At 51.3% G+C, this 18252-nt stretch overlaps 1 protein-coding gene and 1 long non-coding RNA gene across 4 annotated transcripts in view; one reads left to right on the forward strand and one right to left on the reverse strand.

Annotated features, from left to right (window-relative positions):
• Positions 1-3294, reverse strand: part of KSR1 (kinase suppressor of ras 1) — a 65918-nt gene extending 62624 nt beyond the window's left edge. Inside the window, exon 1 of one of the 2 annotated variants that reach the window (XM_064166692.1) lies at positions 2951-3294. In XM_064166692.1, coding sequence (XP_064022762.1) covers positions 2951-3211 — 261 coding nt within the window. In that variant the 5' untranslated portion in view covers positions 3212-3294. The remainder of the gene's footprint in view (positions 1-2950) is intronic. The other variant, XM_064166693.1, reaches the window with a different exon arrangement.
• A 22-nt stretch (positions 3295-3316) lies between these two features.
• Positions 3317-17582, forward strand: LOC135187715 (uncharacterized). Of its 2 annotated transcripts, XR_010307426.1 has the most exons (4): positions 3317-3499; positions 5527-5681; positions 6379-6512; positions 17501-17582. It is a non-coding gene; the product is annotated as an uncharacterized LOC135187715 (long non-coding RNA). The 2 variants fall into 2 exon arrangements; XR_010307425.1 differs by lacking the exon at positions 17501-17582 and having other exon boundaries at positions 6379-7360.
• The last annotated feature ends 670 nt before the right edge of the window (positions 17583-18252 follow it).

The raw sequence follows: 18252 nt of genomic DNA on the forward strand, positions 1-18252 counted from the left end.
AGGGTACTGACTCCATTCACATCACAACTACCTTCAGAAATTCACTTCGGGGCTGTGCTAAACTTGGGGTGAGAATTGGCAATGAGCACACACTGCTGTGTGCTGGGGTGGAGTTTAGGCAGCCATGTCCACCTGGCAGCATCCACCCACCTGCAGGGGTGGCCTGAAGGCCTGCAGTTCACTGATGGGGGAGATTGTGCTCAGGGAGATAGCCCCCATCTGTTCACATCACGCTTTTGACACCAAAACCAGATGCTACAGAACTCGCAGAGATGTAGGAGCTATGCACAACTCTGAAGCTTTGCTGCCTTTTTGTCCCTTCAAACAAAAACAAAAAGTGAAATCAATGAACTGATTTTTTTACTTAGTGTATTGGATTGTCTTCAAGTCACCCAGGTGCAGCCTCAGGAGCTACTTCAGCTTCCAGAGTCAAGTCCCCTCCTTTCCCAAATAATTCCTGCCTCCAGTTTGCTGCTTTTATCTGTCCCATGTTTTATCGTTTCCTAATGGCTTTGCTACACAGGTTAGCAGTTATACACCGATGCAGCCAGGTTTCCACAGCTCTTTTACCACGATGACGTTTCCATGGCTCTTTTTCCATGAAGAAGTTCCTGCAGGAGAGCAGCAGACACGTGTGGATTCAAATCCAAGGCAGGGATGACCCTCACTGGCACGGCAGCCACACCGCAGTCCTCACTCATCACCACCGACAGAGCCATTCGCTGACTCAAGGCAACCCAGAGACCCGCAGCGTGGGGGATCCCTGAGCTCCTGGTGACACTACTGACCCCGGATGAGCTGCCCACAGCCTGCCCCAGGGCTGTACACCACAGCCAAGCCAGCAGCAGCACCAGCTCCATGCAGTGCCAGGGCATCTCTCCGCTGATGCCATGCGATGGGCAAAGGCAGATGGCTACACACATATTTCTGACAGCTAACCCAGGCAGGGTGACAGCACCCAAGGATGCTGGCAGCTCAGCACCTGGAGACAGTGCTGCTCCCACCACCCTCAAGTGCACCAAGGGAAATCCCAACCGGGGGAAGCAAACACAGAGCCTCATCTCTGCATCTGCAGACTGGCAGAGAGAGTTAAGCACAACGCTGGGGCTATGCCTGACAACTTATTTTGGGACAGGCAACTGAGCAGAGCAAAGGCCACAGAGTCTCCATGTCCAAAGCTTCACATGTTGGCAGAGATACAGCACTTGGTTGAATTCCCAGAGAGCTCACACACTAGACCATGCATCAAAGAGCACTTTTTTTCCCAGCTAAGATTTTTTTCTTATCATAAATTTTATGCTCATCAGTGAATGTGGCACTGCAGAATGAAGCAGATAAATGTTTAAGAGGAATGCATGCACACACCCAGCAAATACCACCAAACCCAGCGTTTACTGCTCTAAGAAGAACCTGGGGAGGATAGCAGCCTTTCTGCTGTGGGAATAAAGGTTTCCTTTTAAAACAGGTCCACCAGCAAAATCCTGATGATCATCTGCTGAAATGATGCTGACTGACATTGTCCAAACATTTAAAGAGCCATCAGTAGGGTTGCCAAAAAGACTACACAAATATTGTCCTATAGAGAACAGCCTTTTGAATGCCATTTGGAGGTGGCAGGAGGAAAAACAGTGCTATAAATCTGAAAACAACACAAAAATCAAACCACACAAAACAAAAAGAAGCAAACACACACACACACACAAAAAAGGCAGAGGAAGAAGAAAGGAAGAACGACAGATTCCCAAGAGGTTGTGCCAAAAGCTACCTACCACCTATTGTTTCATTTTCCCCCCCAATTTTCAGTTCTCATGTGATGGATTCTGCAGCATCTATGCATGTCACAGCTACACTGTTGCAACGATCTTTCTTCCTGCAGGCTCAGCACCTCCAGCTCCACAGCCCCCAGAATCAGGCGGCAGAATAGGACCATTCCTCTTTAATGTGAAACTTCCATCAGAGGAAGGGGTGGGTGGGCTAAGTGTTTACTCTGCTTAGAGCAACCCTACCTGCACTCAAGGTAAAATGAAATGTGACTTAAGTATCTAGAGGTCAAACGAACTAAGCACAAATAAACCTACATTCCCTCTCCAAATCCTTATGCAGAGTGATGTACAGGTTCAGCCTTTCCCCGAACGCATGGCAGCAGCACATGTTTTGTGCTTAAAGAGTTTCCTACAGCCTCTCTGAACAGCAAAACATCTCCCAGCCCGGACTGCCACGCCGTGTGTCAGCCGCACCAAGGGACTCAAACCCAGATCAGCGACCTGGGGACAGAGCCAGGCCTGGAGCACAGGGCAGGACCCGTCAGAAGCAAACATCAGCGACCCGAGGAGGAGCGTGAGTGCATCCAGCCTCCCAGGACGGGTGATGCGGTGACCCACCCTCTGCCAGGGAGCCTCAAGACAGCTCTGCTCCCCACCCCGCATCGCACCTCCCTGCAGCGATACCGGAGCCCAGCCACCGGAGCCGGGGCCGCACAGCGTGGCCGCAGGCAGCTCCCCCTGCCCGCCAGCCCTCCTGACAGCTCGGACTGCCCCACGCCCGCCCCGGGCCGCGGCACCCTCGGGCTGCCCGGCGCTTCTCCGCACCTGTCCTCCGCCCTCACCTCCCCGGGAGGAATGGGGACAGCCCTGCCACGGCCAGTCTGGCCCCAGCCCAGCCAGCGAGGGGCTGAGCCGCTACTGACAGGGCTGCAGCGGGGATGGGGAGCCCTCCCTTCCGCGTACGCCCCCCCTCCACCCGGCGGAGAAGAGCGGCAGGAGCTGCTCACGGCCCGGGCACCAGCAAGGGTGCGCGGCCCCCGGTGCTGAGGAAAGCGCTCCGGGGGAGGGGGCAGGCCCGGCGGCCCCGGTGAGGGGCAGGCCTCGGCCGCCGGTGCTAAGAGGAAAGGAAACCGAGGGGCGGGAGCGGGGCTCCCCTCCGGTCCCACGGCGGCTGCCCAGCCTCGTACCTCTAGGGTGCGAATCTCCTGCTGGGTGAGGTCGTTGGACGCGGCGCACTTCGTGCGGAGCCCGCGCAGGTTGGAGAGGGAGATGTCGATGAGGTCCTGCAGCAGCCCGCACTGCTGCAGCGTGCTCCGCACGGCCGGCAAGCCCCGCGCCGCCGCGCCCGCCCGGGGCCCCGCGCCGCCGGCCGCCGCCGCCGCCTCGCCGCCGCTCCGCTCCTTCCTCTCCAGCATGCCGGCGGCTCGCAGGGCAGCCGCTCTATCCATTCCTCGGCATCAGGGAGGCCGGGGAGGAGAGGCGGCGGCGGCGGGGGGAGCAGCAGGGAGGAGGGCGGGCAGCCGGCCGCTCGCTCCGCCCCGCCGCGCCTCTCCTCCGCGGGCAATTACCGAGCATTAACATGCACGGCGGCGAGGCACCGCGGGTGCGGTCGACCCGCGCAACCAGCGCTGCTCCGCCTCCACGCCACAGCCGCTCCCTCCACCCCTCTCAGCGCCCACCTTAGTCCCACTTCAGCTCCTCACCACCTCCCTCCGCTCGCCTCAGCCCTCCCGCAGGTACGGCCGCGCTCGTAGCTTGCCCCGCAGCCCCGGTTCGCTGAAGGAGGAAGGGTCAGTGGCAGAGCTGGACTAGGCCAACCCACCCAGGGGTATGAGGAGGTCTGGCTGGCAGGGGCAGCCTCTGGCTGTGGGCGAGGGCTTCAGCCAAGCCTCTCGCTGTGCGGAACACGGGACGCATCCATCTGCCTGCAGATACTGAATGCCACAAGGTTGCAAGCAGCATCGGGAGGGCGCTGCGTGGGGGGAGCCAGTCCACAGCAGCCCCTTAGCATTTGCACGTAGGTTGCTCAATTTCAGCTGTGGTACACTGAGGCTGGGTTGGTCAGTTGCGTCTGTGGCACATTGGGGCTGGGTTGCTCAGTTTCAGCCATAGCACATTGGGGCTGGGTTGGTCATTTATGGCCATGGCACATTGAGGCTGGGTTGGTCAGTTTCAGCTGTGGCGCACTGGGGCTGGGTTGGTGAGTTGTAGCTATGGTACATTAGAGCTGAGTTGGTCAGTTTCAGCCATGGTACACTGAGGCTGAGCTGGTCAGTTTCAGCTATGGCACAGCCAAGCTGGAGGCTTCTGTGGCCTGAGCAGTTACCAAGTTTACCAACACTGGTGGCATCTGAGCCACACAAACCAAGTGCTCCTTATAAACAAGTCACTTGCTAAGGTCTTAGAGAGTTTTCCTAAAGCAGCCCTTCCCAAATGTTCTGGAAGTTGCTCTGGGCCATGTTTTATTTGACATACATGCTTACCTAGGCAAGAATAAGTGCAATTCTAGTGCGTGGAGTGGGCATTATTCTAAACATCTTTCAGTGAATATAAACACTCGAGTGCAACACTTGTGTGGGTTCATTCATATTGTGAGTAGGAGGGAGCTTTATTAAGGCCTCACAGAACCACTGTGGTTTCAGCTCTCACAAGGAAAATGCTAGGAAGGTGGTCCAGGGAACTGCCTTACAGGTGCATTTAGTTGAACATCCTAAATGTCTGAGGGACTTGCACAGAACTGAGATGTCAGGGCAGGAACCATGCCTCTGCCCATTATTAGAAGAATTAGGGCTGCTGATCTGACATGAAGCATCCAGAAAGGCATTTTAGTTTCCCCCTTGATGATAGAAGAAGGTAGCCTCCTTAATTTGAGCAAGATTGACACCAGGCTTTAAAGGCTAAACTGACATCTGAGCCACATGTGGCAATGCAGAAGAGAGTTTTATGCAAAAAGAAAAAGGAAGGAGGAAACAATATGAATATAGGACACGAGGCAGTGGAGCTGGGCCAATGGGCTGATGCTGAGCTGTTTTTTTTCCTGGCTAGATGGGTACTGGTAGCCACCTGAGTTTGTGCACATTTGCATGGAGCAGTGTGGGATATGCTGTTTAGTAATTTCCTTAAGAATGTGGGTCAGGTTAAGTATTTGATTATGCTGTCATTATCCACATGCTGTAAATTTCATAGGCACTAAGGACCTTGCAGGATTAGGATTTAATTAGTTTGCCATCTGATGAGTCCTGAGGTTTTGGGAAAGTAACTTATTTTGCTTGTTAGCTCCATAGCTCTGCCCTTGTGAAGAAGTCTTTATCCCCTCTTCTCTGGAAGTTTAATGCTGGAAATTTCAGTTTGTAGAAGTAAGAAATCTCCAGTTTGTAGCTTAAAATCCTCTAACACAGGTGACTGTGGAACTGGGAAATATTATCAAGGCTCTTACTCTTGTAGACATACTTTGGATACCCAGCAGAGAACATCCATTTGCTGATGCAGTAGGAACCAAGTGCATTGCATAAGAAAGCAACCTGGGGGAATTGTGGCTGCGCATCACAAGATGCTTGGCATTCCCTGCAAGTGTTTGTGTACAGCAGCGCTGGGAGTGCCTGCCCTCCTTAGCTGGCTACCATAAGTGGGCAGCATTCCAGTCCCAGCGTACAAGACTGCCCCGCGGGCCTGCACGGGAAGAATGTGCTGACTAAACACTGCCTGCTGCATGCAGCCCTGGCCCCGCTCAGCGCTGCTCAGCGCCGCTCTCTGCCTTCCCCAGCCTTCCCCAGCCTGCCACCTTCGCGGCTCCTCTCTGCAGGCAGATGACACCCCAGAGAGCCGCTCTCATTCCAGTCCGCGTCCAGCAGCAAGGCTGGGCAGAGAGGCAGAGTCGCACACGCTTGTACCGCAGGGGAACCATCGTCTGACGCCGAGGTGAGGCCAGAGTGGTGCTAACGCAGGGCTGTGACCTTGAGTGTCCCACGGAGTCACAGCTTGCGTCACCCAGGGTGACCACTGCACAGACATCCAGGTTTGGGCTCCCCAGTTTCAGAGGGGCAGAAATCTGCTGGAGAGGGTCCAGCAGAGGACTACGAGGATGATGAGGGGACTGGAGCACTGCCTGATGAGGAGAGGCTGAGGGGCCTGGGGCTGCTTAGTCTGTGGAAGAGAAGACTGAGAGGGGATCTAATAAATGTTCATAACTATCTGAGGGCTAGGGGTCAGGAGTAGGGGACAGGCTCTGCTCACTGCTGCCTGGGATAGGACAAGGAGCAATGGATGGAAGCTGCAGCACAGGAGGTTCCAGCTCAACACAAGGGGGAACTTCTTTCCTGGAAGGGTCCCAGAGCCCTGGCACAGGCTGCCCGGAGAGGTTGTGGAGTCTCCTTCTCTGGAGCCTTTCAAGGCCTGTCTAGATGTGCTCCTGTGTGCCCTGAGCTAGATGGTATGGTCCTGCTGTGGCAGGGGGTTGAACTCGATGACCTCTTTGGGCCCCGTCCAACCCCTGACATCCTGTGGTCCTGTGACGTGATGCTGAGGTACCAGCAGCAGGAGGGTGGGGAGTGTGATTTTGTGATTTCATGGATGAGGCCAGCAGGACTTCACATGGAGTGTATATTGTTTTTTCCAGAGCCACAAAACCAGCCGTGACAGAGCAGCCCCACATGCTGCTCCTGTGATGAGACACAGATTCCGTTCAGCTGGCACACACATCTATGCCTGGGTCATTATTCAAGCCCTTACACTCTCCCTGTTTCATACGAGGTCTGTACTGAGAACGTGTGTTACAGAATGCAGCTCAGAAAGGAATGGGGGAAACCAATTCCAGCTTCATTAGCATCTGTGCCTAGTGAGCAGCATTTCCTAGCATCCTGCAGCTTGTACAAGCAGTTTAAAATGCTACCATGTTGATCCTGGTAGGAGCTTTTTCACTGTCTTTGACTTCTTGATGCACAGTCTGTGTGGTAGACAATAAAAACCTTATTCTGCAAAGGAGAACATTGCTTTTTTCCCCCCTGCAACCAGGACCCACAAGCACATGTGTGCTTCGCTCTTACGTGAAGTCCACAGCAGCCCTTTTCTCCACGTCCACATCCAACAAGTGTCCTGAAAACAAGAGTAGAATGTGGAATTCCTGAACTGGATCAGAAGGAACCTGCTAAGTCCTTGGTTAAGCCACTGACATAGGAATTGAAAGGATTTATCTGCCCCACTGCCCCCTGTATCTCTTGCCCACACAGACCAAGTCTTCTGGGACAAGAATTTTCCCTTGCTGACAACCACAATAAAGTCCTCACCTTGCTAACTGCCTCTAGGAAATCCTGCCCTGCAGACCATAGCAAAGGGGCTTAAATTGAGCTCACCTGTCTCTTCTTTTTTCCCCCTGGATAAAGAAAAACACTGCTGCAGTTCACAGGCTGCTGGTATGAAAAGCTTTTATTACCTTTTTAGCTAGCTTGCCCCAATTTCATTCAGCTATCACAACACTGCGTTTAGATGATGAGACTGAATTACTCAATTTGATGTGTTTAACACATAATAGAAACCTGTTTTAAGAAAATGCAGTGTTGGGATTTGAAGAGCTGAAATGTTAGGTGTTTCAGATAAAAGAGGCCTTTATTATGGATGATTTTCCCCTCAAAGGCTTCCTCCTACACAGACAGGAGTATTCCTTTCCCGTGGCAGTGCAGCACAATCACACACAGTAGCTCTGGCATGGCTGTCTGCTGTGAAGTTGAGAAACTTCAGCTCTATTTTTAGCTGTGCTGCTGGATATTCTTTTTAGGATGTGCAGAGAAAGCGCAGATGGTGAGATGGTGGTCATGGGACAAATGCTCACCATCTTCCTTGGGTTAAAGATCTCCACTGCCTGCCACTCAGCCAAAGGAGCTCAAGATCTGACCTCTGCCCTTCATAGAATCATAGAATCAAGCAGGTTGGAAGACAGCTCCAAGATCATCCAGTCCAACCTAGCATCCAGCCCTGCCCAACCAACCAGACCATGGCACTAAGTGTTTCATCCAGGCTTTGCTTGAACACCTCCAAGGACAGCAACTCCACCACCTCCCTGGGCAGCCCATTCCAATGCCAATCACTCTCCCTGCCAACAACTTCCTCCTAACATCCAGCCTAGACCTCTCCTGGCACAACTTGAGACTGTGTCCCCTTCTTCTGTTGCTGCTTTGTGAACATTTTCAGTGTGTGTCCTCTTCTTCCACAGACTTTTTCCTGCTCAGCTGCCTGCTTGGTGAGCCTCATGCATGTGTGTCAGTAGGGGCCACCTGGGACAGATAAGGCACTCATTTCTTTCTGCCTGCTTGGTTTTTCCTTCTATTGTACCATCAGAAGCCAGAGATTTAGGAGCAGTCTTCTGCCAGTTACAATGGCAAGGCCAAAAGCAAGGGATGGAAAGGTTTGACTGCAGCCTGTGCCATCAAGACATGGAGAGGTGCAGGACACTGAACTGTGGCCTGTGCTGAGAAGAATGGAGGAAGAAATGTGAAATTCAGACATTACCACTGCTCTTAAAAATCACTTTAAAGGGTGGGGGAAAAAAGCCTGTGCTTGGGCAATCTAAGGGAAACAGTTCTTGCTGCCTGAAGGGAGAACGCAGGGAACCAGCTCTGCTGTGACACTCAGTGTCTTCTGCAGACAGGTCAACAGAGAGCAACCTCACGGAGGGTTGTCTGTGTTATCTCACCAGCCCTCACCTCCTGGAGCCACATGAGTAACAAGAACTGCAGCTGTCGCAGCACCCAAAACCCTTCTGGCATTAAGAAAGCCTGAATACACAAAATTTATCAGTCTATAAAGCAAATTAAAAGCTTAACATCTATTTATAGAACAAATCTCTTGGGGGGGGGGGGTGGGGGTGGTGTTGCAGTCTTGCTTTAGCATCAGCTGTGTCGCAATAGTGCTGCCTTTTTTTCTGCTATTTATCACCAGTCTCTTCTGTTTAGACTATAAACTGTTTGGGGCAGGAAGTGCCTTTTAGCCTCTGCTTGCACAGCAACGCCTGGATCCCAGCTAGAAGCCTCTGAGCTCTGCTGCAATGTAAATATTAAACAGCGACAGTTACAGAGGACTTAGCCCCCACCCCACTTGGAGGACTGCCAGCCCGCGGGGTTTGTTCTAGCAGCAGACGTGCCAGCAGTGAAAAGTGACAGATTTTGTTGGTGAAAGATATTCCTAGGTCTAACAAGGATAAGAAACACCCGCCTCTAGAAACACAGGCTTATGTCTCTCCGAGGATAAACACGCCCAAGATTGACTCATGCTGGCATAATCCCCTTGTGCAATTTGTATATTGGCATTAGATGCGTGTGAGGCAAAAAGACAAATATTTGGTTAATTGAACAACGCAGGGATTAAAAAAAAAAACCAAACCAACCCAAAACACAAAACAATTAGGCAGGTTTACCTCCCCAGACCCTGCAGCAGGTGAGCTGCTGCTCTTCTCCTCCGCCAGGCACAACCGCCCCTTGCCGGCAGAGCTTCCTCCTGCTCGCTGGAGCTGCAGCGAAAGGAGCAGCCGAGTTGGAGAGATGTTAGCAAATATAATAAACAAGCAAATAAATAAATAAAGGCAGTCCAGTAGGCCACAGTCTGGCGAGGGAGGGGGGGGGGGGGGGTATGGGAGGGGGTGGAAAAGCAGGCTCATGTTCCACAAGAGAGCTTTGTCAAGTGTATTGCATAAGGAGATTACAGCCCTGAGTCTGAAACAGGGCTGAAGGTTTTAGTTGGGGTTATTTTTCTTGCCACTACCTCTGTCATTAGCACTCTGTGAGCTGCATCACAACAACCTCTCTTTCATCCAGGGTGAACAAAGGCTCAACGTCCATCACGACATTCTTCAGAGCTGTTACCCCACATGGCTATTAGCTTCATTCCCCCCCTCCCCCGAGCCCTTTCTTCTTCTTGCTTTAAATAAAGGGAAAGGAGTCTGAGGAGTTAATCAGCTGCTTACATTGTACCCTCTGCTCCTGGGCTGCCTTGGTGTGAGAGGCCTGGGGAGAGGACACAAGTTCTGATTCTACTCTGCCCCCCCTGCGCTGGGGGCTTTGGCAGTGCACTTATGTTGATTAGCAAAATAAGAAAAAACCTCTTCACACCCATGTGCCATACTTCTGCCAGCAAAACTCTGACTCAGTGCCAGTTTTGCTGGCAAAAAGAAAAAAACCCTGAAGTCTTCTGGATGCAGCCTCTTCCCTGTGGAGAATTTGCTCCCAGTTCTCACCCTGTTGTGTGGGAGGTCTCCTTTCCAGTTCTGCAACCCTGCTCCCACATCTCTCTGTGCAGTGCCTCACAAGTGGGGTGACCACAAGCATTTTTCAAGGGATTCATAATGTCTCTCAGCACTCCAAGCAAGAAAGCTGTCCTGGGATCGGCAGGGCCTGCTGGATAGTCCACATCCCTTCCCATGGGAGGAGCAGGACCACAAAGACCACTAGATCCAACATCTGCATTCTTCCCAAGATCCATCTGCACATCTGATGTAGCTGTGTCCCTCCAACACGTGTGGTGGGACCTGAGAGGAGCTGTTGCCATCTTCCACTTGTGAAACTCTCCTGAAGTCTCTTTCTTAAGCACTTTGATGCATAGGTCTTGTAGCTCTCAGGCAGCTCTCCCTGGGGACAGCCTGGATGGACTAAGATCTCTGTTTCTGAAGAGCCGCAAGAACATGGCAGGAGATGAAAATGGAAGGAGCTGTCTGTCACAGCGTTCTGACAGCTGAGACACTGACAAACAGGCTAGGCCAAGTGATACCAGTGGTGGATCAACCCAAATGCATCTGATCAGCACTGCCTCTTCAGTTCCTTCAGAGGAGTTGGCATTCTGCGAGCCTCTGTCTTCTGGTGTTCCTCCAGGCCCCACAGCTCTATCTCAGGCTCTTGGAGCCCAACTCTGTGAAAAGCCTGCAGAGAGCCTAAAGAAAACTTTATTGTGAGTCTTCAGAAGTTGCAACCTGTGCCCTGCGAAGCACTGGCTCAGCTGTAAGTCACTGCAGTGGCGAGAGCAGAAAGGGCATTTTCTTCACCTGTCAGTCACTCTAGCTCGTGATGACTCGAGAATTAATCTGCAGAAGGCAAAGCAAACAGATCCTTTGCTGCTTCCGACTGAAAGTCCTTTGAACTCAGTCTCTTCCCAGTCGGTCAGTGCTGGATTAGGTCCTCGTTCCGCTTTCCTTTCCCGCGTCCCCACAGTGCCATGAAAATCCAGGCTCTTTCTCTGTACTTCCTTCCTCTTCATAAAATGTCTAATAATCAGCCATCTGGTGTCCAAGATGCCTTGACTATTAGGGCATTTCCTTTATCCAGGGGAGGCTTGTGAGAGGCAAGATAAATGTGTGCAGGACCCATCCCTGCTGCCTGCTGATTAGAGTCTGGCATTTCTGCTTTGTTCACAGTGATTGCTGCAGCGCTGAGTGCTTTGGTAGGGAAACGTACTTAACGGGGGGGGGGGATCTTAGTTTCTAGTCGGGCAGATTTCATGGCAGTTCTTCACTATTCCTAGTTGGAATCCCAGCAAACAGTCCGATACTTGCAATGCATGTGAGATTTTGAAGGGAAGAGACAAAGGGAGATCTGTTGAGAATGTTGTGTCCCCTCAAGAACTGCAGCCTGGGTTCAGTCTCACTTTCACTCTGGCACACAGTGACACCCTGTTTCTCAAAACTAGCTAAAAAAAAAAAATCTTAACCCCTTCCTTCCATTCTGCATGGCAGGACAGCAGCCAGAGCCCCAAAGCTGCAAGGTAAGCAGTCGCAGGGCTCACTTCAAGGCAGTGAAGGTCCCTGGGAACGAGGGTTCTGTGCACCACACTGTGTGAAACCGGGGCAGGTCTCAAGACAGCCAAGTTGAGATTCAAGTTTAAGATTGAAGGGCACAGAGAAACTGTGACACAGCATCCACTGGACCGCTGTGGATTTTAAAAACAAAGCCTGGAGGGAAAGGGCAAGTCAGGCTGAAAGCAAAAACAAAAGCAGCAGGAAGAATCTGCGTTTTAGGTGGAACAGAGAGAAAAGAACGACCCCCTTTTATTCTACAGCCGCTTCTTGCCATGAAGGAGGTGTGTGTCTTGATTTGTGAGCTCTTGGGATTTGCAAAAATTTTGTTGCCTTGACAGTGGTAGCAAAAAGAGATTCCAGTAAGGTACTGGTCATGCTCACAGAGCGATCCTCCCTTCCCGTCAGGGCGTGGACCGTAACCAGGCGTTTGTACCAGGACTCTTCACTTGTCTGTGTGCTTATAAATAGCAACCAATTCTGGTGGAGCAGCAGTTTGTCAGGTGAAAGAGAAGTGAGAGGAGATGTCCTTAAAATACCTTCAGGCAGTTTCTGTGCACCTCAGTGCTCATCAAACAAACGCTTCTAAGTCTGGGTTAGGGTTTTTTTTGTCCTTTTTGCAAGTCACCTTTAAGGGCATGGACTCTCCAAATCCCTCCTTGAACTCTGCCCACAGGTCAGGCTGTGGATTATGGTAGTCACACCATATTTAAGCTGTTTAGTGCATCCCTGAAGTAAGCAGCTAATAGCATACATTAGCATAAGTGCAAGAAGCAGCAAGGCAGCCCCAACTTGTGCTCAAGGCTGTGCAAAACTTCCTTTAAGTGAAAACATTCCTCTCTGCCAGTGCAAAGAGCCAGGGCTTCACAGGTGTGCTTAACCTGTCACACAGCAGGGACTCACTGCCCAAACTACTCACCAGGCACAAATGTACGTGCAGAGAAGACTTGTCCTGATGGTGCCACAGAAGCCACATCTTCTGCAGCCTACCCAAGTACAGTCCAAGTCTATAAACCCCAATGCACCTCCTTTCTTCACTGGCATTTAGCTTTGATTTCTCATTTGGGAAGCATACCAAGGGAGGAACTGTCTCCACCTTGGCTCCATGGTTATAGTGTGTGATGTTCCATAGTTACAGTGTGGGATGTTCCTAGTCAAAAGAAGGTCTTGTAGAATAGACTGCTTCAGACAGAGGCAATTTAAAGCCATGCACCCAGAAGGCTGAGCCATGACCCCTTTGCTGTTGAAACACCTTGCAGCTGCTTGTGTTGACACTTTCACCAACCTTTTCCTGCAACAGGCAGTGGAGGCTCTGTTAGTCAGATTTATGGCTGATCATTTTAAGTGCTCCACGGTCCTGCTTCAGTGCTATGGAATGTTCTGGGGAGGCAGGATGGATAAGGTCTAGGCGCTTTGAAATCCTGGGCTGTGGAACTAAGGTGTGTGGTGTTAGGTTGTAGCTCCTGACACTGGCCCTGACTCAGCCAAATCTTTAAACACAAGTTGTTGTCTGAAGTCAGGCTTGGGGATACACTTCTGTGTCTTGCTGAATCAGAGCAGGTACATAAAAAGGTAACTTAGAAATCCATCTCTGAACTGATACTCATTTTGCAGTGATGAGGTTTTTATGCCTGAGCTGCATTCTACGGTGTGGGTCTGGGGTGGGCATGCTGCAGTTCCACCTAAATCTCGGTCCTGCAGTCCTGCTCTCCTGCCTGCTTCCCAGCAGAGAAGAGCACAGCCTGCTGCCAAGGCTCCTACCGACACCTGGGGTGGTGGCACTGCTCTGGCTTGGGAGAGAGCTCCTCAGGCAGAAGGTGTTTCAAGCACAGCCTGTCTTGCTACCCTATTTCTGCCGGTGGCTGCTCGTGCGGTAGGGCTCAGCTGCCCCAGTTCTGCACAAATGCAGGCTCTAATCTTGCTGATAATGGCTGGAGAGGGAATGCTCACGGCCAGTCCTCGCTAGCCTTTGAGTTCATTCTCTCACTTTCCTGCTGATTCTTCTTCCTCAGTTTCCAGCCCAGGGGTGGACTTTCTCAGTAACACCATCTCTGGAAACGGCCTGCAGCGGAAGCCAGATAAGCAGAACATGAATGCGGGCAGGAGCAGAGCCAAAGGCTTGAGAAGTCTGGCTCTCACCCACCGCACCAAATAGGAAACCCTCTGCATTCCTGGCAGACAAATGCACAGGAAAGGACAAAGTAAACCCTCACCACTTTCTCTCATACTCGAGCTTAGCTCTTCCTGCTCCAGCAGCTCACGTGTTTCTGTCCCTCTGCTCCCGGTGCAAAACCGGAGAGTGCAGCCAGCTGAGGAGCAGGCAGCTGGGGCTGGCTGCTGCCTGCGCTGCAGAGCTGGAGGTAAAGGTCCCCATTGTTTGCTGGTGGGGAATATTGTCTGACAAGACCTGAGCACTCAATCACAATAAGGACAGAGGTCTCCATGCAGGAAAGTGGCTTTGTTCAGGATGTTGCATCAGCATGGAGTTGATTTTAAGTCCATGCTTAAGGGCCAGGGTGGTCAGTAGGACAGAAACGTTCACACTGAACTCGTTAGCATCTGACTTTAATTGCTGCTGCACAGGTTTTGCATAGGCTTCCCCTAAGCACTCTTTGAGGTGCAGCCTTGGAAAGGGCCCCAAACCAGGACAGGCATGGGAAGGGTTTTGCTAAATCAGCCCTTACTGCAATGGTTCTTCTCACTCTGGATTGCCTCACAGTGTTGAGGGAAGAAAGGAGGAAGAAACTCAACTTTTGCCACTGGGATGATCCCTGTGCACCACAAACAGTTCATTCTTTTCATCAGGAAAAAAAAAGAGTGAATGCAAAAAGCCAGCACAGAAGCCTTGACTCTTCCACAGGACACTGATCTTTTCAGCGTGTCTGTAAGCAGCTGTGTGAGTCCAGTTCACACCAGGGGAGGAGCTCCTCTTGACTTCAATTAGCTCATGGTCAGGTTCTGAGCAGAAGCCACAAGGCCAAGTGACCTGCTTATCACTGAACAGCAGATGATGCACAGCTTCTGACTGAGGAGTCAGGAATTCTAACTGCAGGTCCTGAAGCTGGTGGCAGTCTGTTTTCTGAGCATGCTAACAGGGGAGAGACAAAAGCCTGTTAAATGAATTGTCTGAAGAAAACAAAGCTGTTCCGTGCCTGCCATGTGTATGTCCTGTGGGAGCTTGGGCACTCAGCTGAAGGATGAGAGAGAGAGAGAGAGAGGACTTTGAGTCTTGGCTTGATCACCACGAGGAGGCAGCTGGGAAGCTGGATGTCTGTGCTGGGGGCTAGCAGCCTGTTAACACAGACCCTTGCCGCTCTGGAATGCTGCCTTTCGTCACAGGCACCGATAAGGAGCCCCCAGTGTCAGGAAGCAAGAGGAGCACAGCCTCTGAGCACGGCTATCTGAGAAAACAGGGAGGAATTTGTCTCTAGCTGAAGCAGGGTGATGGCAGTCCTGCAGCAGCCGTTTGCATGCCTCTCCTGCTTCCTTCCTCCTTTTTATCCTCAACTCTTTTTATAGCCAATATATTTCCAAACACACCACAGGAGATACTGAGCTGCCAGCTTCTGGTCACTTCCATGACACCCAGGCAAGCATCTGCAGCAGCTTTTCTCTCTCCTTCACCAGCACAGCTGGAGTGACCCAGATGCAAACAGGAACCCATGAGAGGGAAGCAGCAGAGTGCAAGGGACCAGGCAGGTCAGCTACCTGGACTAAAGTTCCAGGGGCTCAGCACAGTGTCTCTCACATCTCAGGTGCTTATGTTTGGTGCAGCTTTCTGTTTGCTCAGGTCAGTCCCCTTCTTCCCTGTGAATGAAGTCAGGGCTGTGAGGACAGGAGGCACTGACACAAAGCAGTGTGCTGTGTTTCTTTCACAGGGGAAAGTCCTGTTCAACAGAAGTTGAAAATGGCTGTCAAAGCAAGCAGATTGATCTTGGTAAATCTGCCTCAGGCCAGGAGATGTTTCTGTGCCTTGCAGGCCTGGGGGAGATGCTCTGCACCTGGGTCTGGCAGTGCAAGGCAAGGGCCCGTAGCCGCAGCCTGCGGTTCTTCAGGAGTGCAGCTTTCTCTGGCTCCCAGTCAGGGTACCCAGGATTTCAGACACCTCTTCAAGGAAGGGAAAGGTGACCTTGTGATTGAGACACTGAGACTGGACCAGTCTGGTTCAGTTCCTGGCTCTTGCAGAAGGTGTAGCCACGGGCAAATCCTGTAATCTCCCATGAAGGGGAGCTGTGAATGCTTCCTGTGTCTGACATATCTGTTCAAACCAGAGGCAGCACTCAGCATTTAAACTTGCACGGGGGCAAAGGGGAGATGTGATCCACATCTCTGCTGCTCAGGATCCTTTTTGCCCAGTACAGTCAGCACAATGAGAAAGGATTCCATTGGCTTAATGGAGTTACCCCATGTGTTCATGGAGCTGAGTGAAGTCAGAACTTACAGGACTAGATGGAAGCGCTTCATGTCTGCTCCTCTTGGACAGGATTGTGATCAGGGCTGTTAGAAGCAGAACGCCTCCAGCTCCCATCCATCCACAAACCTCTTTTCAGTTTCAACATGTTTGCCTTGCAGTTCTGCACCATCTCACAGAATCACAGGAGCATCCAGGTTGGCAAAGCCTCTCAGGAGCGCCAAGTCCAACCTAGAACCCCACTCTACAAGATTCACCTTAAACCATAGCCCTAAGCACCACATCCAAACCACCCTTAAACACACCCAGAGAGGGTGACTCCACTACCTCCCTGGGCAGCTCATTCCAGTCCCTGACCACTCTCCCTGTGAGAAACTTTTTCTTAAAGTCCAATCTAAACCTCCCCAGCCATTCCCCCCTTGTTCTGTTTCCAATTACCTGTAAGCAGAGCCCAGCATCAGCCTAGCCACAATGTCCCTTCAGGTAGCTGCAGACAGCAATGAGGTCTCCCCTCAGCCTCCTCTTTTTCAAACTAACCAGCTCTGGTGGTTGCAAACTCCTCCTGTCTCAAAAGCAGGGCTCAGCCATATTGCCTATCCTTTACCAAAGCAGGGAACAAAACCCAACCTCCCCTCAAACCACAAACATCACACTTCACCCTAAATTATTCACATATAAAATAGGAGATATGAAGCATCAACCCCACAGGTATTCCAGTGCTTCCATTAAGGATAATCAGGATGTTGGACTTGCTAAGAATTGTGTGTGAAGTGTCCAAGCTAGGAAGGAGCTCAGGTGGTCCTGTTCAGTTCTGTATGGCTGTTAGGAAGGGACTTACTAACAGCTGTTAGTGTGCAGGATTTCAGCAGGGGTTTTCTGTCCTTGATGTCTTCACCTGTGCTATGTGGCTGGAAATGCAGCCCAGCCAATGTTCCCTGTCCTTTCTCTGCACCCTGACCCCTCCATACCCTTCAAACTGGGGAAGTTTCACAGTCAAAAAGGTCGTTAAAGGAATTTGCCCAGCTCCTCTTGTTGGCCTTGACCCATCTGGAAAACAGCAGGACTGGAGCTTCAAGTGTCCTGCTCACATCTTTCCCTCCCTCACATGCCCTAGAGCTACACAACAGGAGAGCTGCTCAGGATATCACCGTGGAGCTTTGCCTGCAGCTCAGTGCTGAGCAGATAGAGCCATCTGCAAAGAGTTCACATTTCAAGAGATGCCAGCTCCAATGTGTGTGAAAATCACAACCAGTCAGCAGGAATGGATGCAGTCTGCAGCGCTGAACGCCCGGCTGCTCTCAGATAATTGCATCATTCAATCTGTGAGCTCCCTCTTCCCAGACAATGTGTTTTAGATATTGACTGCACAGAGGGTCAGCTTGTGCTAGAAAAACAAACAGGCTGCTTTGCTTATCCAGCAGTATAGGCAAGGCTGGGAATAGGCTATGGCAGGAGACATTTAGCCTTGGTAATGATTGTTGCTGTGATGTGGTCAAAGTGTTTCAACGCAGCTTTTAGCAGCCCAGGCTTAATGCACTTCTTTTATTCCCCCTACAGGATGTGTAGAGAGGTTAATCCAGAGTGGCTTCTGATTGCAACAGTCCTCAGTCCAAACCACGGACGGACAAAGCGCCTAAGACATGGGTGAGAGGTGAACTGGGTACCAAAACGTGCCATGAACCTCTCTCCACATGGTGTGCTGCCCGTCCTTGTGAAAATACTGCAGAGATCAAGGCAGCTTCTCTGACTCCCTATAAATTATTGATTGATTTCAAGCAAATGTCACAGGAGGGGGAAGATTTCAGAGATAGTTAAATCCCTACCTGCTTGGGAAAGATAATCTTAGGATGAAAGCACTATGATGTGGCTTGAACTCATGACTTATTAGACACCAAAGTTCTCACTGATGCCCTACCCAGAAGAAAGGCTTTGACTGGAGCCTGCAAGTTAACCACAACATCCAAAATGCTTTTTGCTCACAGAATTAGTTGGCACATCTGAAAGGTTACACACAGGCAACCCAGCTAGTCATGTTAGGCCACACAACCACACTGGAAATTAATATCTGCCCCTTCTTCTGCCTGGTCCTTGAATCAAGATGTTCAGGATCCTGCAATCAGCACAGGCTAACACAGAATCATAGAATCAGCCAGGGTTGGAAGGGACCACAAGGATCATTCAGTTCCAACCCCCATGCCATGGGCAGAGACACCTCACACTAGATCAGGCTGTCCAAAGCCTCATCCAGCCTGGCCTTAAACACATCCAGGGATGAGGCTTCCACCACCTCCCTGGGCATCCCATTCTAG

Source organism: Pogoniulus pusillus, chromosome 27 (assembly GCF_015220805.1).
Source record: "Pogoniulus pusillus isolate bPogPus1 chromosome 27, bPogPus1.pri, whole genome shotgun sequence".
Lineage (NCBI taxonomy): Eukaryota > Metazoa > Chordata > Aves > Piciformes > Lybiidae > Pogoniulus > Pogoniulus pusillus.